A 25874-nucleotide genomic window follows, 5' to 3' on the forward strand; every position below is an offset into this window, starting at 1 on the left:
AAGGTAGCTGAAAGATCTCAGAATTTCCATTCATTAGTGCCTTGTTAGCTGGGCAACAACATTAGCAACGATGATAATTCCCTGAGAGTCTCAAGTGTAGCCAGTCAGGAAGAAGGTAATGCATGGAAAAGATTAGAAAAGCTGACAAATTGATCTGGCTGAGGTATGAGCTACCAGCACTGGAGTCAGTTAATAAGATCCTTGTTCCATTATCTTGTCAGTGGAAGCAGAAGTTTGAAGTAAAATAACAGGCAGTAACAACCATTGAATTGTCAGAACAGAGCAGGAACACGTGTTTTTGCAGGACTATTTCAGTAGTGTTGCCAGGAACTCATCAATGCAATAATATAAGAGATGCAATTACTAGAGCTATTTCCTGTGAATTTCCATCCACTAGAATTCAGCAGGAATTAAAAAAATACAAATCACTCGTTTTTTTTCTCAAAATGAACAAGTACATTGCTACACAGTTTTAAAGAGATGGAGCACGCCCACCAGAACTGCAGTGTAATTTGAGCAATGCTTTCACTGCCTCATTATAGGGCTAGATACTCCCATAGAAGTCTATAAATGTATGTCTCTTTCAAATACAACCATGTTAATGGTGACTTAAAATCTGGCTATTCAATAGTTTGAGGTTTATGATAGTTCTGATGTTGAGCTTCTGCTTTAAAGCAGAAAACACTTTTGTTTGCATGTTTCTTTCTTTAGGATCAGTGTATTTTTCTCATTTTCTGTTGAAAACTAGGGAAATTCAGTGCTGCTGTTTTCCAACTCTTCAGGTAGTAGAATGCCTGTACTTAAAGCAGGAGCAATGTTTTCTACACAAGACAGTGAAGGCAACTAAACAAAGTTAATTTCCTCTCAACTGACCATACACAGTTGCAGGATGCATGTCTGGTGTAACTGCAGCCCTCAAACTTCAGTTCATGAAATATCTGGACCACAGACTCAGTGTGCATAAGCCTGTGCAGGCATATAGGAAAGTGAGTGGGACAGACAGACCAACCCATTGCCATCATGTTTTCTTACAAAACCAGATGTATCAGGATGTTTTCAAGGTCTCTTTCCTCCTGTCCACTCAGAAAAGAACTGATTACAAAGACAAAAGTGCTCTGAACCTCTTACTCCATACTGGTCACAGAAAACAGGCTAATGATAAAAAAAACCCCATACAGATATTACATACATCAACCCAGAACTCAGCATGTAAATTTCATTTCTTTACAGACACACACACTTAGAAGGGAAAGGCACAAAAAAGTGCAAATACCAAATCAGAGACTACCTACCTTCAATGTACAGGGGCTCAACGACATCATGATTTATCAGTTCGAAGTTCTCATGACCAATCCAGTGCTCCACATTTCTTTTCCTGCCCGTAAAGAAGTTGTCCACAACTGTAACCTCATGGCCATCCATCATTAGTTTGTCAGTAAGATGAGAACCCACAAACCCTGCTCCTCCAGTTATCTGCGTTAGGACAGTTGGTATAAATTTCTTTTTCTTTTTACAGAAACACTAGACAAAATCTACAAACATGAAGACAGAACAGCAGGTTTCAGATCTTTGCTTACTCCAGGGGAAACAACTCCATTTCAATGTCTATTTTTTCCAAGATTTACAGGTTTTAAAATTTTGAGAGATATACATGACATGTTTCATCACTGTCAGGTTAGAAGGTCAGCTACCTATTCACATCAACAAAATCTCTTTTTCAGATTACATTATTTTCCTTCAAATTGGATTGTGCTTTTTTTGTGACAGCCAAATCTAAAAAGATGTGGAAAGGTAATAGGAGAAATTTCTGAAAATCCCATTTCTCAAAAAAAAAAAAAAAAAAAGGTATGACAGAATGCCAGTTCATTTTCATGTCAGATTTATCAGGCAAATCTAGTTTCTGTCTGGTTTCCATGGAAGACATGCTGGATGTTCTACATAAGTACTGTAAGTTTTCACCCAGGAAGGAGGAAGGGAATTCTCTGAAGACCTTTCATTTGAAAGGTCTGCTAAAACTAAAACAATTTTGTGCTTTAATGCATCTACAGCTTACATCATTCTGGCCTGAGGAGGTCAGTCAGTTGGATTTGATGATCTTTGCAGGTTCCCTTACAACTGAAAAAACTCTATTCTATACCATTAGCTCTGACATGCAGCATTTGCCTGTCTTGAAACTCTAATGTTCTGCTGCAAAGAAACAAGCAAAAATAAAATATTTAAAACTCTGTATTCCTGTTTCATTGAAGAAACAAGGAAGTTCATTAATTTTTCCCTTTTTGCACCACAGACTAAGAGTAAACAAGCAAACAAAAATCACCCATTCAGCATTGAAGCAGTCAGCACAATAACCAGAACAGTAAATTTCAGACACATCCAGATCTATCTACATAAGCAATTATTTTCTCTGCATTTCATAAAATGTTTTCAAGAACCAAGACTCGTCAGACCACAATATTCAAACAGTAAACTTGCAAAAGACCTGAGTGTATCAGCTATATAATACATCTGCATAGTCAAGTTCACAGTTTGAAAGTGATTCAGCTGTTGATGTCCATTCTTCAGCTGTAGTGACAACTAAACAACAAAAGGACAAGGTCAAATCAAGCAGGAATTGAATGAATGGATGGTGTACTGAAATGACCAAGTGCTGTGTGGAAAAGGATAAGATGGTTGAAGTTCTTTTACTCTGGGTTAGTCAAAGGCTAAACTTTTATTCTGTCCACTAACATGCCATCCACTGTTTTAAAAAGCAAGATTAGCAGATTTTTTTAAACTAGGAAAAAAAGGAAAGGAAAACCTCCAAAGATTGAAAAGGAAAAAAAAAAAAAAAAAAAAAAAAACCATACAAAAACTACATCTGTTTTCTTCAGTAAAAACTGGAGTGTCCACTTCTTGTATTTTCATCCTTCTTTTTCTTATTAAAAATTCAGGGACACCAGTGTGTCAAAACAATTTTAAGTAGCAGTTAATAAAATAATCATTTAATTTTTTTTTTTTTAGTATTCTTCTGAGTTTGTCAGGGCTACCTTCTTGCAGATTCAACATCTTATTCAGTTCCCTGATAAACCTGAAGGAGGAAATAGGATTTTGGAGAAATCCCCTCTGGAATAACAGAAAGAATCTCGAGGCTCACATTATGCTGCAACATAACATGAAGAAAAAAAGCACAAACCAATTCTGTCTGGAAAGAAGTTTCCAATTACTTTAAACCTGTAAGTAGTTTTTATGATGAACCTAAGTTGGCTTTATTAACATATCACTTCCATGGGTATTAGACAAAGAACTTAAGAAATTATTGAAAAAGGAGTTGAATTTCCCCTGGAAAAGTAAAAGAAAAAAAAAAAACAACTATGTAAATTATGTTTTTTATCATTACTTGAGGCAACATTACAAAAAAGAAAAGATGATTTATCACTAAAGTTCTTTGTACAACCTTCCTGTAATTACTCATAAAAGCACCACTTCTAAATATTACTTCCTGCAAATCACAATGACATATTAATCTACATAATCTTAGTTGTACATTAATCATATCCGTGTAAGGACTGGAGCACCAACACTTGTAAAGAAATTCTTTATTAAGAAAACATTAATGAAAATATTTAATTACTTAGTAGTGCATGTATGCTTGGTAACTTCAGCACCTATTAAAAGGCACAAATACTACAGATAATTATCTTCACTAGAAACACTTACAAATTTGTCTATTTATTACACATTTCTGCTGTCTACAATCAGATTCAAAACATCTTAGGCCCCATAAGCAAATTATTTTTTTGCTTTCTGCTTTTATCAGTTTACTATATTCAGCTCAGGAAAAACCCACCCAATAGACTGAACCCATGGTAACACTACCTTCCACAATAACAGGATTCCTCCTCCTGAATATGAAAGCCTGTGGCCTAGTCACCTCAGAGAACTCAGGAAATAGATAATTCATGCACAAAAAGGTGAAGATATCTTTTTAATCAAAATTACAGGATATCTGCTCTCAGCTGAGATATCACCACTACTAGAAATCATCTCCAAAGAGATGCTGTCTAATAAAAAGTAACTGCTAGAACTGTTGTCTCATGAGGACAGTGCTGTGGGGATCTCCAGGCTGGAGCTGGAGACTATGGTCAGAATTTAAAAAAAGTTAAATCACATTAAGAATGAATTCTAGAAAAAGATATAGTATTAAGAGAATACAAAGTAAAAATACATGATCTAGAAAAATTCACTTGGCTGGCCAATTCTTGAGAATTTTCAAGTGTCATGCAATGTTTTTATGGGAACTTCAGCTACTCCAAAGAATATGGAATATTTCCCCTAGGATTATGGCAGCAACACGGTAACAGAAGGGAACTGCCCACATGGATAGGAGGCCTATGAATGCCCATCTGAGTTGGCACAAAACCACTATGAACAGCCTGCCACTCTTTTTGGCCAGCTTTCTCTGTAGTCATTTAAACTCTACAAAATACATGGGGAACCAAAAAGCTATTCACCTCCAGGCCAGCTGAAAACATTCCTATTCCAACTACTTGCCCTCTCTGCTGAAGCAACAGATTTCAACAAAATACACAGTATTTTTCAGTGGCAAAGTCTGGAAGTGAACATTAAGAGCTCCACAGCATCACTGGCACTTTTGCTGGAAGTACATTCTCACACAGAAAACATGATATTAAGGTTATTTTATATCCTTGCAATCACATGAGGTACACAATTTGGGAATTTTTACAGTTAAACCTCTTTATTTTCCTCAGTTTATTTTCTATATTCAGCAAAGGCACTGGGAGCCTATAGGTCTTCCTCCTTCAGACTGTCCTAAAAATGATGGAACATCACTGCAAAACTAAACTAATTTGGTAACACTTTGTGAAATTTTGCAATAGCAATGGAGATTATTGTCTAACAATGCAGTAAAATCATTTTATCTGCATCTTTTCATTTTCTTCAAGGCTTTGAAGTCAAAGCAAACAAAAGCATCAGCAGGGTTTTATTGCAGGCTGCTTTCTGCTACAGAAGCAGAAGTTCATACTCTATTTTACAAACCTCAAGTAGCTATACTTTCTCTGCCTTCAAAACACGGGGACAATTTCTCCCACCCAGACGAACAGAAACAAGGTAAATCTAGGTCACAGACAACTTCAGAAGCGTTTGCAGACAAAACTGGAAAGCTGATTTCCAGCACAATTCTCTAAGTTTAGAATGCCCTGGACAACTACTTGTCCTGACTTAACCTGCCATCCTCTTCTATCCTCAACTGCTTGTGATGCATCAAAATAGCAGAAACCACAGAGAAGATACAAAGAGATGAACACTGCCTGCAGAGCAGCTTCTTTTCTAGCCTTATGACCAGATTTTGCCCAATTTGGTCACACAATGTTCCTGTCAAGATGTGCTTAAAAAGTTTCCCAGTCTCTGCAACTTTAAGCCATCTGGGAGCACACACAAAGACTCCTTGGCAATGTGATCCTGGGAAATTACAGGGAAGAGCAGTTTAGTTGGCAAGTCAAAATTCAAAAGCAGAGTCCATGTGTATTGTTCATATGCTGAGTTTGAGAACATCAACACAAATAAGTGAAGCAGCACTCTAAAACCTGCACAACACATGCAACATCCAAGGTAACTCCCTTCATCCCTTCGTGTGTCTTTAATCCTACAAAACAGTTAACATTCCATGGAATTTTCTGTATTCCCCCAAAACAACCCCTGAGTAAACACAAACTTACCAGGATTCTTTTACGATCCTTTTCTGATAAAAATTTCACGGGTGGGTATTTCTGGGTGAAACTACAGAACATTTCAGAACAAAGAAGAAAAACTAAATAAGTTTCAGCCTGGTTTATTTCACATACCAGCCTTTGATACATGAGAAACTACTCTGAAAACCTTCCATTCTTAAAAATTCTGCTAAGAGTATAATTAGTCCTTTTATCTAAAAAAGAATCTGGGTCAACACAAAACAATGCCTATGCATGGTGAAATATCAAAATTCATCTGCAAAGAGTGCTTTTAAAATTTCCACCTGATTTTTTATAATAAATCACTTGACTTTTATCTTTTGAGAGTAGAACTAGTGCCAGGCATGACATCACAAGAGAATAAAACAATATAGCATGAGCAGTGACTGGATTCCTTCTTTTTAAAGTTTTAAAAGGCAAACAACCCTCTTAAAAGCTCTGGAAAACAAAGCAAGTTTTTTTGACTTACCGCATTGACTTCAAACATTTCTTGAAGTTTCACATTGAAACTTACAACATAAAATTTTAATTCTCCTTAAAGTTTTTGTAAAACTAAAATAAAGTTTACAATCAGAATGTTGAAAAAACACATTTTAAGATATTTCAACAATTTCTACAAGAGAGCTTATTTAGTATGAAAACCAATTTTAATTTTCTTAGACATACTAGACTGCCATTTATTTGATGGTCTTCAAGCCAGTAATTAAATTTTTGCACATTCTTTACAAGAACTTAATCAAACTATAAATGCCATAAAATAAAATTATGTGACATATGAACCTAAGTGCTTTCTCAAGCTCTTGGTGCTTCAAACCTTAGAAAAACTTCTTTTCCTCCCTGGCATGGATCCTGCATTGAGCAACAAAGTCCTCTGACAGAAGGTGTAAACTTTATTTATTTATTTCAGTAGTTAGCCTCATAATCTTGGCAATTTAATAGCTCAGGTTTTCCTTAACTAAATATCAGCATGACACTGCACAAAAATTAAACTACAGTTACTCTTCTCATCCAGTAAGTCCACAGGCCAGAGATAGCCTGGTGTACCATGCAGGAGTCAAAAATGACACGAGTTAAATTTCCCTCTACTCACAAAGAGCTGCTGATTGAACTGACCCTACAAGTGTGATCTTGAAGCACCTCCTCCTCTGCTTCTAACCTGCAGTACTGGCTCAACAGGAACTCTTCAGCACCAGAGCACAGATGCTCCTGTATTTTATCCAATTTTCATCACAGCATGAAAGCTGCTTCCAGTTTCTTGGATAGGAGAAATATGGCAATGGAACGTTCCAATGTTAGCCACACAGGGAGACTGAAGAAGAAACTATCTACATTTGCCTTACATCACTATACAGGTGACTAACAATTTCTCTGATTTATGCTAAAACAGTGAAACAACAGTGCACAAGCACAATGCAGACATATAAAACATCATGAGACAGAGGAAATTTCACTCATAACAAGAGATTTATGGAGTTTAAAATAAGTTTAAGTGCCAAATAACTAGATGCAAGGCAAGTATCTCTCCTCCATTCTGAAGACCACTATTTTAAGGTTGTAGTAATCCAGCCTGGAGTCATATTGCTGCCAAAAGGACTTCACAACCATTTTTGCTCCTTCTATTACACCAGTAGCAGTTTATAGGCAGTGGGATAGAGTCTGGCTGCCAAATGATGACCTTTTGGAAACAAAATGGAGTTTATCTTGACTTAATGCTTGCTTTGATGACTACACGGCAATGCTTCTGCTGTGCAAATTCTTAATAAAAACTTTACAGCTCCAGCTTCAGCTAAACAATCTCTTGTCATGAGACTAGCATAAAGGAATTCTTGTCTTTCCTGCTTCTCAAAAGCATGAAGATGGCTTGCTTTCAGGTTTTATCAGCCTATTAAGTAAGAAAACATTGACACCAGAATAAGCTTTGCAAGCAGGATCAGCTTTCAGGCATCTGACAGTGAATAGCTATTTACTGCTACTTCACACAGACATAAAATTAAAAAAATATTAATTGCAACAACCCCCATTCAGCTGAAGCACCAGGGGTAAATGGGTACATTATCTGAAAAATAATAAGAAGAAAATAATAAGGGCATCCCTTTTGTGAAAGTATCATTTCCAGACTGGTTCATACAGAGGTAAAAAAAATATTTTGATACTTTCTCCTTTCTCCTGGAGGTCTCAAAAAAGACTTATCAATACACATTAACAGGCAAGAGTATTTATATGGCTTGTGGGCAAAGTTTTAACTTAATGGTTCTACTCAACAACTCATTGTTCATTTGAAAAATACAATGATTATTAAATAAAAAAGAGCCAATCAGGATACCCTCCCACCAAGGCCTTCTATGGATGGTAGAAGAAAATACCTGAATTATCCACAATTGAAGCTGAAGGTTTACTGGACTGTCATCAAAGATTAAATAAATCAATTTAATATTGCAATTGGCAAGGTGGTGACACAATCTGCAATTTGTTTCATGTTGCCAATATACACCTAGCTCAACCTATGAAGTATGAGCACATTAAGAGATGAGCAACCAGTTCAGTATTCTCACTGAAATAAATTGCATGTGGCAGGTCACTGAACCTTTCAAATCAATTGTAAAAAACAGAACTGAATTTTTTTCTCTCTCTTTTTTTACCTTACAAACCAGGAGGGGTGGGAGGAGGAGGGGCAGCTGCTCACTGACAAGACAAAACCCTGAACACCAAAGCACTGCAGGTGTCAAGCACACCTCTGGCCAGCAGCAATGGTATTCTGTCCCCCCTGCAGAGGAAGGGCACACAACCACCAGGATCCAATACCCCACCAGGGCTTACTGCTTGGACAATCCAGACTTGGCTCCTTGCAATGCAGCACTCTCTGCTTTGTCTGGGACACCAACAGTGTCACCTGTGAAACAGCATCACTGGCAAAAGCAGCATGTCCCTGCCAGAGCTGACAGTCCCCACTGCCATACCAGATTTCTTGTGATGGAATCATCTGTCCATGAGGACACCATGATCAGAGAACTGACGTGACACAAAGGTGAACAAGCAGAGTGAGGGATAACACATTCCCTCACAAAGCCTGAGAGAAGCAGGTCAGTCAGGCTCATCCAAAGCACATCCACAGCTAAGATGCACAAGCAAATCACTGTACAACAGCCAAACCAGAGTAACCAATCACAAATATAGGAAAAGTGTCATAAAGCATATTTTAAGTAAGATGAAATCAGTATGTCTTAGCAGACATAAACCACAGTAATGCACCCATCAGCTGGACTCCAAATAGCAAACTCCTCCACAAGATTTGGACTTGATGAGAGACCAGCACTCCCAGCTTGATTTAGTAGAATCAATCAGCCTGAATACCTTAACCATTACTGTCTTAGCATTCAATGCCCTGTCTTCACTTATATATGATAACAAATCAAAGGTGCTGAAGGTATATACAAGAATTATTTCAAGCTTACAACTACGGAACTGACTGCAACAGAAAAATTGTGCCTTTGAGCTGCTTCCCAAATTCAGCAGATGACATACCTTTTTTCTAGATCTTTGATTTTCTCCCTTAGAGGTGCAACAGCCTAAAATAAAGGAAAAACATTTAACCTTTGAAGAACAAAACAGGATTCACATCACAAAACATGCACATAGGAAGTTGCCTTGGAGCAAAAATCACAGCAAGCAGTCTCCTATGCAGATCTTTACTGAAGATACTCCAAGAAACTTCCATTTTAAAGCCTCCTTTATGTAAAAAAGAACCTTGAACCTTTTCCACCAAAAATCAAATCATCTAGGAAAGTCTGAAATGAAATCCCTTACATTCCAATGAAAGCAAAATATCTCAAGGCTATGAGTACCACAGTTTTGTCAAGGACATCCAGTGTTATGACTCCTATATGGCAAAGTGAAGTCATAAGTGACTTGTCTGAGGTTGTCAAAGGTAATCCATACCCAGCAACAAAACAATGGGACAGTAATTTTAAACATCAACTATTGAAATGGACAACAGATAAGCATAAAGAGGACACAGAGAGAGGGACATTTGCTCCACTGAAATGAACATAATTCTCTTAGAATATGCTATGCAAATTTAAAGATACATCATGTTTAAGTATCTAAATATGTTCTACATCATGATTTGAGGGTATTTATGCATAAGAAAATATTAAAAGGAAATTTGTTAGAAAATGTAGTTTACCTACCAAGAATTCTGTTTGCATTTCCATGGCTTTAGAAGAAATAATCACTTAAACTGGCATCAGTTTCAGTTTCTTTATCACAAGACCCAAATTTCTAGTAGTCCTGCTGAATTTCAACAGGAGTCCCTGAACTCTTGTTTTTAAGTTTGCTAAAGCCTTGTCACAAAATTTATCTTGTTGGGCTATATATAAGTTGAAAGCTGTCAAGGGTTCTAATTGGTACTAAGTGGCAGCACATCAGCAACCACCATTAATTTGTTTTATGCAAATACTTCTGGTGAGAGCTAGACAATTCAGGAACTTCATAAAGTGAATAAAGCTTCATATTCATGTTAAGAGAGAATAACATGGCATTGTCATTTATATTAACTGAATATTTATCTCTGTACAACAAACAGTTCTTGAAACAGTTATCCTGATGTTGTAAGACACTACACAACTTTAAAAATAAGATTCAGAAATGCCCAGCTTCTCAGACCTTACAATAAGTCAGATCTACACACTGAATTTCAAGTATTTCACCATTCTTAAACAACTGGAATTTTCACTATGCTTGTTGCAACACTGACCAGATTTTTTAAAAAAACTCAAACCAACAAAAAAAACAGAGAAAGAGAGGAATGCAAAAGACAAACTAAGAATACAAGCTCTCCATTGACTTTAAGCAATTTCAGTGGGCTGCCCATGGTGTCCAGAGGAACAACTGCTACATAAACCTGCTAAAATATAAGTCACAAGGCAGACCAGACTACACTAGGAACACACACCCACATAAGAGGAAGAGGCATCAACCTCATGGATTTTTCTTCTATTAAATACTTTGTTTTACTGTTATTAGACTGGAAGGCTGAAAATTTGGAAAAAGCTCTGTTGCACGCATTTTCAATATTTTACAAAAAACTGAGGCTAAAATGGAAATTCAGAGGTATTGGTACAGCAGTTCAGAACCACTAATATGTTCAGTTCCCATGTCTACTCCAGAAATTGCCAGGACTTTGCTTAAAGCCTTGGCACTGCACACCCTCCCCAGCCACAAGCATTGCTGCATTTGTTAGTTAAGAACAAAGAAAAGCAATTTTGGGCATCTTCAAATTTGTAATGCACTTTGTATATACTTCACACTTTAAGGCAGTCAAAGGAAAGAATTTGTGTACATCCTTTCAGTAACAAATATAACAGTTCTTGGGAGGATTCTACCATAATCCCTGCAGCAAATGTATCAGCATATCTATTACTTACAAGAAAAGTTTTAATGAAAATGAAGTGAAGGCATAGATCAATGCTAGAAACTCCATTAGAGTGAAGAACACAAACTTATGCACAGAAACAAATCCAATGCTTTGGTTTTAGTAGAATCAAGAGTAAAGAAATAAAACTAAATAAACCACTTCAATATGAAATTAGTGAAATGGAGTCTTCAAAATAAAACAGATGACAACTATTAGCAAACTAACCTCCTCTATTCTACTTTCCACCTTCTGATCCCCATTTTCTTGAAGAGACCTGTTGGCAAGAGAAGGAAAAAAATAATCCACATCTGCACCTGAATCATATTAAAACAGCACCCTCAACAGCATCCTGAGTTAGTATTATTTCAAAACCATAATTAGAATGAATAAAAGAAGATGGTCTATTTTCTATTGAAATCCATCAGTTTGGAAGAAACTGAATCAAGCCCACAGGAAAAAAAAAGTATTAATAAAAATGCCATTCATTTTACACAGGAAATTAACTTCATTTTAGAAAACACTTCATTTTTAGAAAACCAGTCAAATTACTGGTTTTGAGTGTAACTTTAGTGTGCAAAGGCCCAAAATGTTTCTTGGAGGCTCTCTGCTTATTGTATGCAGACAAAACATTTTCCCTTAGGCAAATGTACCTTACTTTGACTCTGAACTTTTCCAAACACATGGGGAAAAATTCCAAATGCACTAAAACGTGCCTTCAGTGATCACCTGATGGGCAATACTGACTTCTCACACAAATATTACTCATTTGAAATGAGGCCAAGGATGAAGTATGTCGTGGTAACTTGTGAAAACAGAATACTGTCTAAAAGGCCAGTGTCTTGCACAAATCTCTGTGGTCTTATTTGGCATCTGACTGTGTAAAGTGTCTCAGTTATTTTCACTTTTGAGTGAAGTTTTATGAGTGTAGAATATGTATTTTTAAATTCTACCTCTTGTATCAAGGTTATGCAATTTTCCTTACATTTGTGTAATATTTTTTTTTTTTTATTAAAGCTTCTGAAAGGGGAATTATTTATCTCACAGTAGTTAAATTTTTGCATACTAGAGGATTCATGGGTATCCAACATAAAATGTAGTTCTTTCAAGTGAAAAACAAGAGCTCCTTTACTTGGGACCTGAACTCATTACACCTAGAGAAACAGAAGACCCTTTGTTAAGCAGACACACATACACACATATATACACACACCCACCACACTGTTAGAAGGTAAAGCAATGATTGCCTTCATAACCCTCTGTAAAACTCTCACTTTAAAAAAACGTCAACTCAGTCTACTACTGAGGCAAAGACATTGCTGACCAGATTCATTTGTATCTCTGAAGAATGCAGTATCCTACACGAAGACACACATTCCCTGAACCATCTGTTCAAACCACGTTGTCATTTATTGCACTAGTGGCAAATAAAACCCCTGCAGCGAACGTAAAATGAATTTACTATAAGGAAGAGATATTAAGCTATCCTGGTGGATTTTGAACAAATGCTTCCCCAAGTAACAGAAATTTACAAAAAACTATTCTAACAACTGTAGAACAGATAGCCTTTCTTCTGTCATAAGTGAACAAGGAAAATTTGGAAATCCCCTCAAAATTCAAAAAGGTCTCCTCAAAAAGTTCCTACTGTTTTTTTACTCACAAATCCTGCAACTCAAGGACTGGCAACTCTGCAGTCTATTTTTAAATGAGCATTTCCTCCTAACAAAGAATCTTACTGGCTGAGGATCAACATCAGCCCTTCAAAAATAATTTTCCCCCTAAATAACTCTACATAAGACACTTCAAATAAGAATTCAGAGGCAGATAGTGGCAGAATTTGTAAGGACAGCTTATCAGGATATAAACAGCCTGGATCCCACACCCTCCTGTCCTCCTCAAGCCCCTCTCTGAGATTCTTGTCCTTTGTTAAGAAAGGCTCAGCTGCTCATGTAACAGCTGCTAAGCTGCCATAGTTCACTGGTCAAGATAACATGGCAATCTAACTGATATCTCCATCTGCAACCCACAGCAGCCCAGCAGCTGTCTGCATGACAGCTGAGCACTCTGCATCAAGGGTGGGAAACTCCAAGAGGAGTACAGTACTTGTACTCCAAGTACTTGCAGCACTTGGGACAGGAACAGACCCCACAGTAAACTGTCCTGGATGAATTAGAGCCTAGAGAAAACTCATTATTATTCTTATTTTGTCTCAAACTTTCCTTACTATGTGCTGCTAAGAGTGGCAACAGAATACCAAAACCCTTCACTAGCAGAACGACATGGTAAAATATTTTGTCCTCTATACACAATGACTTTGCTGTAGGGAACAAGCTGTCCCCATATTCTCTTCAATTTTTTGCAGCTGTGTCTTCCCAGTAAATTTTCCTGCAGGACAAGCTCGCATGCAAGCAGAAATGTGAAAATCTGCACGTTTTGCATACATATTGTTTGTCTTTCTACTTCCAAAGGAAAAAATTCGAGGGGACAATGCAGGATTTTCTGCTTTTCAGCAGTTAAACCATCAGATTGTCTACCAATTAACGGTGGAGGAGGAAAAACTCTCCAAAGTACATTTCTGATTCTAGGTACAGAAATATAATAATGGCAATCAGTGCAGAATGTGCTGCTCTTCAATATTTAAGCCCACATTACCACTGAGACGTAGTCACATCTGTGCTGAGGAAAAGCAGAATCCAAGCCTATACAACCAGGTATGCCAACAAACTGGCCAAAATTAGATGATGAATTTGTGCAAAGAAAAGCAGATGAAGTGTGAGTAAAATCCCAGGTGAGATCTATAGCAAACATACAACTATTTTTGAGACTGAACATTTTGTATTTAAAAAAAATGGTATCAGCTGCTTAGCAACCACTCAAACAACAGTGTGAGCTGCTGTTTTTTCTCCCTACTTTATATATATATTATTGATGGGAAAGGCAAGTTAATTTTATTAAACATAAGAATATTCAATTAGAAAATTATATACATTACCTCATATTGACAAAGTTTCCCCATACAGCTGGAAAACAAGAAGAGAGAAAACATTACAATGTCATATAGCAGTACCTGAGACAATTTTTTCCTATTATCATCAGAAGGAAATTAAGACAATATTAAGTGTGTTAATCACAAATTATCTAAGTAAATTACATATACTACCTATACATGTGTCTAGAACACAGTTTCAGAGTATGGGTGGAATTCTGATGAGACTACATAAGACTATAAAAAAATACGAAGGAATTATCTAAACTGTAATTTATCACTGCACACAGATTAAATAAACCAGAACACTTGACTTGTTTATTAGGGATACTGGAAAAAAATGACAAGAGCAAGAAAGGAGCCCTGTAGACCTGAACTATATAAATTGGAAATTGCAGAGTGACAAAACACTGGCACTACAGGTTAGAACTGAACCTATCCAAAAAAGTGCCTCAAGAGTCCTGCATTAAAGGTAGCAAGTGCTTTTGTGCCCATATAATTGTGCCTAAATACATATATATTGTGATGCAGACACAAAAGGTACCTAAGCAAACAAAACTCATTTATTACTTTTTGTGTGGAAAGAGTTTCCTAGTAAGATAAATCACAATATAAAATCAAATACCAAAGATGTAACAGATGTTTTTAGTTCACAAAAAGATTCAGCTAACTGAATTACTTTCTACTAGAAAAAATAAAATCTTCTGAATCTGGTCTGGGTTTAAGTGATTATAGGAAGACTATCAGAACACTGACTTTGCTTTTAACTTTCAATTAGGAGACAGAATGCAGTTTAAAATGAAAAAAGGAGAAGCCATGAACCAGGCTACGCAGCCAAAGAAAACTTCACAACTTCACATCATCACGATAAACAAGGTTAACATGGAACAGTTATATAATGGACTCTGCAAAACAAGCAACACAGGAAATATACTCCAAACACCTCCAAAAACCTGGAGTTGCTCTTTAAGAGAGAAGGCTCAAGCTAAGGACCCAAATTACCTTGGGTCTTAGGTCATATCTGCAGTATGACCATACATAGAGAAAAATTCTCAAGTATCCACAGATTTTCTAAGATATATTGCAGGTCTTGAGTAGCAGCTAGTAAAGTATTTTGCCTACCTTTATTTAGGCTTTGCACTTACATTGCCATCACTATTACTCAATGAGCTCAAGAAGACTGAGGTGTTACAGAAACCAAACAAAAACCACTGCTACAGTCACAGGCACCTTCCAGGCAGGAGAAATGAAACTTTCTCAGGAAGGAGAAGTGAGGAGGACACAAATGAGGATTCAGTGATGCAGTTTTTTTAGCCTTCAGGAGATGGCAAAGCTACTGACTGTTTTTAAGTGCTGCTGAGTAATTCACAACTAACTCAAAAGAATCCATGACAGACTACAAAATAAGCTGTAGGAGGGCCCTGTGTTATCTGTGGTGATACCATAAAACCTCCTGACATCTTCTAGGGAAAAGATGAGGAAGTTTTACTATATTAGAACAAATGATCCATAAAACCCAACTGAATTTTAAAATAACCCGGATTTTGTGTTAACTAGATAAAAATTTAATGTGGAGAAAATGGGATACAGTGTTGAGCACAGTTAAATTCACGTTATTTACTTCTAGCTAGCATTTTAGAATTATGTATGATAATGGTAATGAAAAAACACTTTGTTTTCTTTCACTGAATGATGACGATCTGGCAGTTATGGGTACAGAATTCTCCAGTTAAACCTGACTGAGCTACACTTACAAAGAATTATTTTTCTGGGCTACAGAAACCGATACAAATAATGTAAGTGGTTATGCAGTGGCAGGAAGCATCTGGGTTTAGTTGGTGAAGTAGGAATTGACTGAAGGAAAAAAAAAAAAAAAAAAAAAAAAAAAAAAAAAAAAAAAAAAAAAAAAAAAGGAGTTGCCAGCTGCAACACAAATACCGTCCTCCCAGTTTTGTAGTAAAGATAGTGAAGCCACATTGCATACAAAGAGCTGGTTTCCTGTGAGTTGTGTGTGCTCAGTGTCCACAGCAGGGAAGGGAAGCTCAAAAAAGCATTCACATCCTTCCAGAAACACTATTTTTGATATCCCAGTTCTGTAGGAGTACATAACCCTGCATTAAACTTTTATAAAGCGTATTGGGTACCCTTGCAAAAAAAAAAAACAAAACAAAACAAAAAAATAAAAAACTTGCAAAATTAACCACACAGGAACTTTCTTATAGAGATGTCTGAAGAACCTTGAAGTCTTTCATGTAGAGGGATGTTGCAAAAACTCACTTCAACATACTGACAGCCCTCATAAAAGATTCTGAATGCACAATTCTAAAAAGGATCTCTTTGGCTACTGGTGCTCACATGGAGCTTACACCAAGGTTGAAGGGATCAGAGCTAAGATTTCTGTAGTGGAAATAAGGTTTGGCTGTTTTTCTTCTAAATACACAGCTATTTATATAACGGGCTTACCCAGCAGCAGAGCCAGAAGCATGACTGGCTCACAGAGGATTTCCTTGCCCTAAAGGTCAAGACAAGGCTGGTTTGACATTCAGGCAAGAATGATGGAAACATAGAGGTAAGCAGGTCCAAATCCACAAGCGGAACAATGAAAGCGACAAGCCTAAATCCAACATGAAAATCCTTACAGGCATCACAAAACCACTTGACAGGCCCATCAAGATCAGGCCCCAAAAGCTGCAAACATGGATGGTTGAAAAAATCTTCCACATCAGCAAGGTCATGAATCAGGCACTACACATAAAACCAGCTTTCAAAAGCATGAGACTCCTAATGGACCAAATTTGAGCAAAAACTAACACAACCCAGAACCTCACTGTAAAAGCCTGTTTAAAAAATTCAAGTCTAAAGCCCAAATCTTTTAAGTCAAAAGGTATTAAATCCAAGATAATAGTCCTGTCCTAATTCTCAGACTGGAAAATTAAACACCCTCACCCCTCCACAGCCACACAGAACGTACTCTATGAAGAATTTCCAACTCATCCAACCAGAGAGCATTCATAAACAGTCTTCCTGCCACCTAATGAAACTCTGTGCAAGGGAAGAATTCATGATTCATTGGACTAGACAGAAGCATGACTTGTAACCTAACAATTGAGACACTCACCTGCAAAAGAAAGACAGAGGTTCTACTTCTTTCAAACCTCACCCAATGACTGATTAAGGTCATAATAAGTTGCCATCAGGAAAGTGATCAAAATATCTAAATTGTTGTAGCCTGGTTTAATGGCCTGTAGGAGGAGCAAAACCAGGACTACACCCATTTGTTTTGAAGTGTTTTTCCCCCCTTTGCATCCTTTTCATAAAACAATGAGAGACTTTTTATTGTGGCATTTTTGCAAGGATTAATTGCAAGTACCATGAAGAGTAAAATACATTTGTAATTAATCATTCCCACAGACATTACATTTGAAAATTTAGGCTTCCAAAGAAGAACAACATGCCTTGAGTGAAATTATGAAGAATTCCCTAAAAGAGCATCTCTTAGGAAAAAAAAAATACTTGTTTCTTAATGCCCTAATCACAGTACTGTTATTAAGGAGGCATTTACACTTACTTGAGTAAACATTAATCACTTAGGGTTTTTAGAAAACCCCAATGCTTTTTTGTTTCTTTCCCCAGCCTCTGAGATTGTTTCAACTATTTGGCTGGCACAGACTTAGAGTAAAATTGTTGTAGGTTTTCAAGACATCTCAAACCTACCTTAAAAGGCAATTAGTCATATATAAGTAAAAAATGTGTTGGGTTTTTTTTCTTTTTCCTACTGAATATATTTACATTTCTGGAAATTTAAAAGTTTGTTTATTTTTTCTAGAGAAGCTCCGTTCTGAAATGATGTTGGATGCAGAGGACTTCAATGACTGGGACACTAATACTCCAGGAGCACTCCTCTGGATACAAACCCACCCTGCCTACATTAAATTAAAAACAAACAAACAAACAAAAAACAACACAAACTACAAAATATATTAAATCACACCTGAAAAACACAACAGAAACCCCAAGCACTTGGCTGGGATTTTGCTGAGCATGTACTATTAAATGGACACTTCAATATCATAGTTAGACTTTTAACTGAACAGCTGCACTTCATAGCAGGCAAATGTTATCTTTCCAGATCCTCAGAACACAGGAATTGGATGTATGCTTTCATCTGAATATCCTTTGAATTGGTATCTGCAGTAATACTTTTTGTACAGGTTTCTATATACACTAAGAAAACCTTGCATGCCGTAATTAACTCATCCACAATAGGCTGGGGAACCAAAAAAATAACACTGTCACAACCTGAAGGTGGGAAAAACACAATCCTAAAAGAAGCCTGCACCTTTTTCCTTTTTCTCTGGGTGTCTTTAAATGACATTAAAACCAAGTCACAGACTGTGACAGGCCCACAACAGTAATACACACTCAATGTGAAATTATTAGTGACAACACTAGTTTCAGCATCACATAGATTTTAAAACAGATGTTTCAAAAAGCAAAATTGTGCTGTCCACAGAGATTCAACTGTAAAGCTGGACAAGGCTCTAGGCAACTTGTTCTACTGCCCATGGCAGCGGGGGCTGGACCAGATGATCTTTAAAGGTCCCATCCAATGCAAACCATTCTATGATTTGGCGAATATATTTCAAACTGCCTTTTATAGTCTAAATTCCATAAGAATGAAAAAATGCTCTCAACTGTACTCCATCTGTAATTCCAGCAGTATGTCAATTTGCTTTAGAAAATTATTTTACTGATGAGAGTATTTCACAATATTAGTGGAGATAGCAACATACAATTGCTAATCATAACTTTGTATTAAGAAATGTCACCTTCCTAATGAAGTTTATGATTATGCCTTTGGGGAACATACAACTTGAATATTAGATTAAAAAAAATACACCTCTGGTAAGTCTACACAGATCTCCAAATAATAAATAGTTCTTACTGCATTTTATGAACTGATGCCTTTCTCAACTGCAAAATTCCTGCATCAAATCAAAGATAGCAGGTAGGAACTGCAGCTTTTCCCACATGAGAAGTATCCTAGATACAAGGACACGGGTTTACTAAGGGAAAGATCCTCCCTCTGCATCTTGGACAGCACCACTGCCACTCTATGTCAACTCAGCAAAACAAAGGCAACACCATCACCAGGAAATTTCTCCACCCTCTCTTAAGAACAAACATTTAAACCTTTAAACCAATACCACTCCACATCTGTGAGATACAACATTATGCAAATGTTCTTTCTTTACAAGAATTAATGAAGCTTCATACTGCATGGGAAGGTAACCAAGGATACTTTTTCTTACACTTCAGTTAGCATCATCAATTTATGACTGAATTTTGTTCTTAGTTTCCCAGATGGAAAATTCTCATGAAATTTTCAATTAAGTCTTTTTTCCAGTTCTCTGTTAACTGTTACTACTCCTTCCTGCCTCGTATCTTCAGCATATCATTCTTTACCACTGCTCCTCCACTGACCCATCTGTTGATAGCTAAGATTGTTTCCAGTGGATTCACAGAATGTTCCAGTGGTTAGCACTGCAACTGAAACAAACTCACTTTTCCCAGCTACCTTTCACAAATCCTTTCAGGCAAATAGATGCAATAACCCCCACCTCTCTCTCTACAGTCCATAAATGAGACGTTGAAAACTACCAGCTTCAACCAAAATCTGCTTGAGTCAACCTTAGTCAAAAGAAGCAAGTAATATAAATGTCAGAGAAATATTCCCCTTTGCAAAAACAGAGGGCAAAGAAGGTGGAAGCTCTAACAGTGTTTGTCCTTAAGTAAAATGATGGCAGTGCTGTCTCCTGCACATGCTGCAGAAAAGACAAATACTATGTCAAGGTAAAACATTAAAGACAAATATTAAACGGATGTAAGAGAGGAACCACAAGACTAATTTCTCCAGGATGCCAAAAGCAGTTTTAAAACATCATGGCTAGCAAGACAGAGTCCATCTATTCCTGACAAACAACTGAAGCATGAACAAATCTTCATAAGCTAGACAAGTACAGCTAGCTGCAAGCCTGATGAGCAGGGAACTGGAAGCTGTTACAACAGTGAACTTATTTCCATAAACTGACAAATGAAAGGCAACCTGGTGAATGTGACCAACCAGCAAATGTTTAGGGTTTGATTTTTTTTTTTTTTTTTTTTGGTGGAGAACCCATGGCAAGCTGACACAAAAAGCAAGTAAGCCTGATGTCCTACACAACCAATCTTAACTCCTTCATGGAAAATCAGTCGTGACATCAAGTTATAAAATGGCTGGGGAAGGAACATTTCTGATGCTAAATAACATTGTAACATAATCTGAAGCAAAAAGGCAGGACCGACTTTGTAACTGCTTTTCTATTATGAAAAGTAGAAGTAAAAGCTTATCAAAACAAAACATTAGGCAGCATTTAACCTCCGTTTTTAACATATGCAAGATAAGCAACTTGTGAGGGGCTGGTAAAATTCAAACTGAAAAGCTCACTCACACCTCGGTATTTTGAGAAGAGAACATTGCATTCTTCCTAGCTGATGAAAATCTGACAAAAACAAATGGCTGATCTTATAAAACAAAGGATAACAACCACGGAAACTAATAATACTGTGAAAAGTCAAGCCATATACTACAGGATGTACTTCCCTCACATTATTTCAACATTTCATTTCTAAGTTCTTCTAATAGCTGTGCTATAATTTATCTTATGAAGGAAATAAGGTTTTAAGCTTGGACCTCATGACAGCACCCTACTATTCCATTTTCCCCCTGGAAAAGAAAAAGGCTACTGCTATACTTCCCGAGAGCCATTTGATCTACAAATGAGTAAAGAGAACTGTTCTACTTTACCAGAAACAGATCTCTTAACTTTTTCATTAAGAATATGCAACTGCCCTGTCATACCAAGACATCAGCAGATTATTTACAGTAGCATCAAAGTTAAAGCAAATCATGCAGACTGATGAGCTCTGGTCTTTAAATCCTGGCCACAAGATTCTAAGTCTTTTTCCAATAACCTAAATATGGTCCTGATTCTGCAAGGACAGTACCACTGAAGCATGGTTGCATGTCCATATAAAGCTGAATAAATATTTAAAACTTGCAAGGGAGTGAGTGTAAGGTGTCTATATATTGACATTCCAACACACAGGTGGGGTTTTTAAAAACAGAACACTCTCAGCCTGCATATAAGTTATTCATATTGTGGTGACACTGAAGTTCTTTAACATTATTGGTTTAATTGACTGCTCTTACGATCTGTCTACATTTCTTATTACAGACAACAAAAATAAATTAAACCCACTTCACCTCTGTTTATAATCACCTCATGTTGTGAAGTTGTGGTTTCACAACAGCTTCAAAATTATGTAAGTGGAGCTCATGACTGAAATAATTTGTTTCAGTCCAGTTCCACACACCCCTCCACCCCATTTTGGTTAGCATTAGCATTCCTGCACTATTTTGCTGGGGGTTAAATCAGAGGAAAGTTGGAGCAGAAGAGTTTGTCCCCTTAAAAGGGCAATGCAAATTCAACCTCTGAGCAAGGTTTCCCACTCCACGTAGCACAGTCATGCTATGTTCACAGAAGACAGCACTGAAGGTGAGACAACTAAGCTAATTATGAAGAGTAGTAAAAAATTGAGTAGCAGTCTGACATATTACAGAGTGATTCAGACAGCTTGCTAACTGCAGTATCTCCAAATTCATCACCTGGGCAATGGGGAACACTACCCCTTTCACCCAGGGCCTACAGAAAAGGTAAAGGTGAATGCTAAACTTTATTCACTTCCTTTTCCCAGGAAACAGTTGCTTTTAATTGCCTGCTCCATAAAAATGCTCCTTTTGACTTCTATTTTTGTACATACACACCATAATAGCACAGTGTTTTGAGTGAATTTTTTAAAATTAATATAAATTAGATTTACAGAACTGAGGCATCAAATACTACCGTAATTTAATTCCAAATCAAGGATCTTTCTGGCTCTAAGTGCTACTAGGGAACCAAGAGAAGTCCATAAAGGAGTTCTAGGGATCTTCAATGAACAGTGTATCTCATGTCATGGCAGTACTTCAACCACAGTAAACAGGACTCCTAATTGCAGACCTGCAAAGCATGTGATGGCAACACTGCCAGCAGCAATGTCAGCTTTTATCCCATTTTACCACTGTGCACCACCTCCTCAAGCTGGGCCAAAACAGCTGTCAAATACCCACACTACCAAATGGCTATAACACAAAACAGTCCAGACCAGATCCTTCATCTGGTGCACAAGAAAAAATTTCAGCCGTGGATGTGGAGCAGAGATACCCAAGACAGCCCAGCCATCCACACCACCTTGTGTGAAACTACCAAGACAGCCACTCGATGATTCTTGAGAGTGAAACAGCTCACAGCCTTTCAACTGCATGCTGAAAATTCTTTCTCTAGCTTGCAAACTCACACAGAGAAGTTCATGAGGCACCTTTGGAACAGATTTGCATTCAAAGGCAAAAGATTTCTATGAAATAAGACAATTTTTTAAATTATACTCCAAACACATTTGCTCAGGGTTTCACACACAGGCTGACGAAACAGCACTATTAAAAACGTCCTATTCTCTAGTTCACATAAAAAGTAATGCACTGCCAACTATTTAATTCCCTGTAAAATGTGCTCCAAGTCTGAATGCCCATGTCCAAATACTGAATGGGAATTCATGGAAAGGAGGCCCACAGCCTAAAAACACTTAGTCATTTGGAGAGTACTTCAGAAAGAAGGAATGTAAGAAGTGCCAGCACATACACCTACACTAGCAGCTCAGTTTTCTCAGATTCTGTGCTATTTCAGTTGGGCATTATCTGACTGCAAGTAGAGAGTAGTGATGATTCAGCAACATTGTGAGGAGTTCCCTTTTAGGGTAGGTGAACGGAATCATAAATAATCACTTCTGAAAAAAACCAAAAAATATTCTCTCTAGAATCTGATAGTCCAGCAGCATCTGCTACCATACCATACTATGCAAATGACACCTAAGGATTCCAATACTTTTGATCTCCAGTCAAAAGATGGGAAAGCACAGCATGTTAGAATCGCAAAAAACACGTTCCCATTAGACACCAACTTATTCCCTTTTCAAGCCATTTTTCTGCCACACTGACATAGAGTCTCTCTCCTCCACTTTTTTTCTGAATCTCAAAAAACAACCAGTCAGAAGGCTTCTCCTTAGGGCTAACTTTTATTCACGAAGTTAGAAAGCAAACATCAATTACTGTCCAAAGAATATAATCAAATCCACTGTTCAAAGCAGCCTATTAACTTTCGTTTTGAGAACTATAATTTTTAGCAAAATACGCGAACCTTTTAAAATAAGAACTGACATTAAGATGTCAGGGTGCAGAACACCTGAAGTCACCTGGATAAACAAACTGAAAGTCAGAGCTGAAACACAACTTCAAGGTAACAGAAGTACCTAGGTACGAAACACACCCTCTCTGACAAAATAACTCGTGTCGTACCTCTCCACATTTCCAAACCCAGAGGCAGAATCTGAAATGCGATGCACACACTCACCCCAAAGCTAGCTCACCGATATGTATGTGCCTTCAGGCATCAAGAGAACGGCTTGCTCTCTACCTAAACCCAAAGGCACCGGGCTCTCCATACAGAAACTACCCGAGTCTCAAAACGAAACAGGCTAAAATAAAATAAATTAGAATTGCAACAGAAAAAAACAAGCAGGAGAGAGAGCCGACAGGACAACGTTTTAAATCCATTTCAAATCTGACTCACTCCTAGTAAGTGAAGTCATAAACATCCCCATCACTGGCTATTCTAAGATTTTCTAAAGTACCTCAGCGCCTCTCTCCCGGCTCTTAAGACTTCAGCTACATGCTGAGTTAATAAACAAACATTTATTTAGCCCCCAAAGGACGTGGGAGGATTTTACAAAAACCAGACACGAGGCCTACCCTGGAAAACTTCCCTGAGGGCTGCTCACCGCTACCAGGTGGCGATCGGGGCGGACAAAGCGTCGGTCTGAGGAAAAGAGCGGCTGCGGAAACACTCCCTGAGCCACGTCCCACCGGCAGCGCTCCCCGCAAGCCCCGGGGACGGGGCAGGGCAGCGCCGGCCGCCGGGGCACGGGGAAAGTTTGGGCAGGGCAGGGAAGAGGGAACCCGGAGCCGCGGGGAGCCCCTGCCCCGCCGGGGCCGGAGCAGCCGCGCCCGCAACCGCGCAGCGCAACGGGGCGCGGGAGGCGCCGCCACATCTTCCTCCTCCTGCTCTCACTCACGGCGGGCGGAGGGCACGGGGGGCGCCGTGCCAGCGGGCAATGAATGGCCGTGCCAGACCCGCCCCCACCCCCGCTCACTCACAGGCGACGTAGGCGACGAAGGCGAGCCCCATGAGCAGCTTCATCCTCCTGCGGTTGATGGCGGTCAGCAGGCGCAGCAGCGGCCCCTTGCTCACCATGCCCCGCGGCAGCGGCACGCAGAGCGCCGGGCACGGCCGCGGCCACCCACGGCTCCGCTCGGCCCCGCTCCGCCCGCCCGAACCGCCCGCGCAGGCGCGGCGCCCGCGGCCCCGCCCGCCCCTTCCCTGCCCGGCCGCGCATGCGCGTGCCCGCGCTGCCCTCAGAGCGGGCTGCGGGCCCCGTGCTCCCTGCGCCGTGCCCGCTCCCCGCAGGGTGCGCTCGGCAAATGGAGAGCGCCCCGGCAAATGGAGTGCGACCGCGGCCTCCCCCTGGCCCTCCTCTGGCCTCTCAGGGTGCTCCAGGGTCGGGCTCGATCATCTGTCGCCTCCCACTGTGATGATCCTGGGGCGGTGACCTGCTGGAAGGAACTGGCAGACGAGGGCACTCAGCGCGTGTGTCGCGCTGACGCCTTGAGTGCCTTTGAAAGCACAATTTTCCCCAGTGTGCTTTTCATATCTGCACAGGTGTCTGCGTAGTAAGGAGAACCACCTGCATGCAATTTTACAGAATCACAGAATATTCTTAAAGGACCCACAAGAATAATCAAGTTGGAAAGGGCCCACAAGGATAATCAAGTCAAACTCTGCAAAAGACAACCCCAAGATTTACATCATGTACCCGAGAGCATCGTCCAAATGTTTCTGTCAGGCTGGTGCTGTGGCCACTTCCCTGGAGAGCCTGTCCCGCTGCCTGACCATTCTCTGGATGAAAAACCTTTTAGTAATACTGAACCTAAACCTCTCCTGACATAACTTTGCTCCCTTGGCTCCTGTCTGTGGCTGCCAGAGAAAGGAGGGCAGCGTGCCCCTGCACCATGTGAGAAGTTGCAGGCTGTGATGAGGTCTCTCCTCAGGGTGCAGTGGGGTGACCCTGTTTGAGCACAGAGGTTGGACCAGATGACCTGCTCTGGTGCCTTCCAATCTTGCCCTTTCTGTGTTTCTGTAAATGAAAAAATGTGAGGATTTTCCCCTTCTCCCCCACACCCCTGCCAAATAGTAGTTTATGCATTGCCTTTGTTCACGATAACAAGATTGCAGTTGGTTTAAAGCAGATTACATTTTCACTGCAGCTTCTGTCTGAAGTCCTGGTAGCCTGTTGCAAACTGCAGATTGATATTTGCCTGGAAGGGTAGATGCCTTTCTCATGTGTCAAAACATGTTCTGCCAGTAGATACTTTTAATCTGAAGAGAAATCTCTCTCCACAACCTGACCTTCCCCTTGAGTAGTGTGGCCTCCACACAGTTTGTATGGGATATTCTTTCTCACACTTGCCTCCCACGGGAGAAGACTGTGAGAGCAA

At 38.9% G+C, this 25874-nt stretch overlaps 1 protein-coding gene across 1 annotated transcript in view; it reads right to left on the minus strand.

The window, feature by feature from the left end:
- UXS1 (UDP-glucuronate decarboxylase 1) overlaps positions 1-24672 on the minus strand; it is a 52867-nt gene extending 28195 nt beyond the window's left edge. Inside the window, exons 1-6 of the mRNA XM_079317590.1 lie at positions 24477-24672; positions 14132-14159; positions 11368-11416; positions 9252-9295; positions 5718-5778; positions 1293-1473 (exon numbers count right to left, since the gene is read on the minus strand). Coding sequence (XP_079173716.1) covers positions 1293-1473; positions 5718-5778; positions 9252-9295; positions 11368-11416; positions 14132-14159; positions 24477-24573 — 460 coding nt within the window. The 5' untranslated portion in view covers positions 24574-24672. The remainder of the gene's footprint in view (positions 1-1292; positions 1474-5717; positions 5779-9251; positions 9296-11367; positions 11417-14131; positions 14160-24476) is intronic.
- Between the last annotated feature and the right edge of the window lie 1202 nt (positions 24673-25874).

This window comes from Erithacus rubecula (assembly GCF_903797595.1).
Source record: "Erithacus rubecula genome assembly, chromosome: 1".
Classification (NCBI taxonomy): domain Eukaryota; kingdom Metazoa; phylum Chordata; class Aves; order Passeriformes; family Muscicapidae; genus Erithacus; species Erithacus rubecula.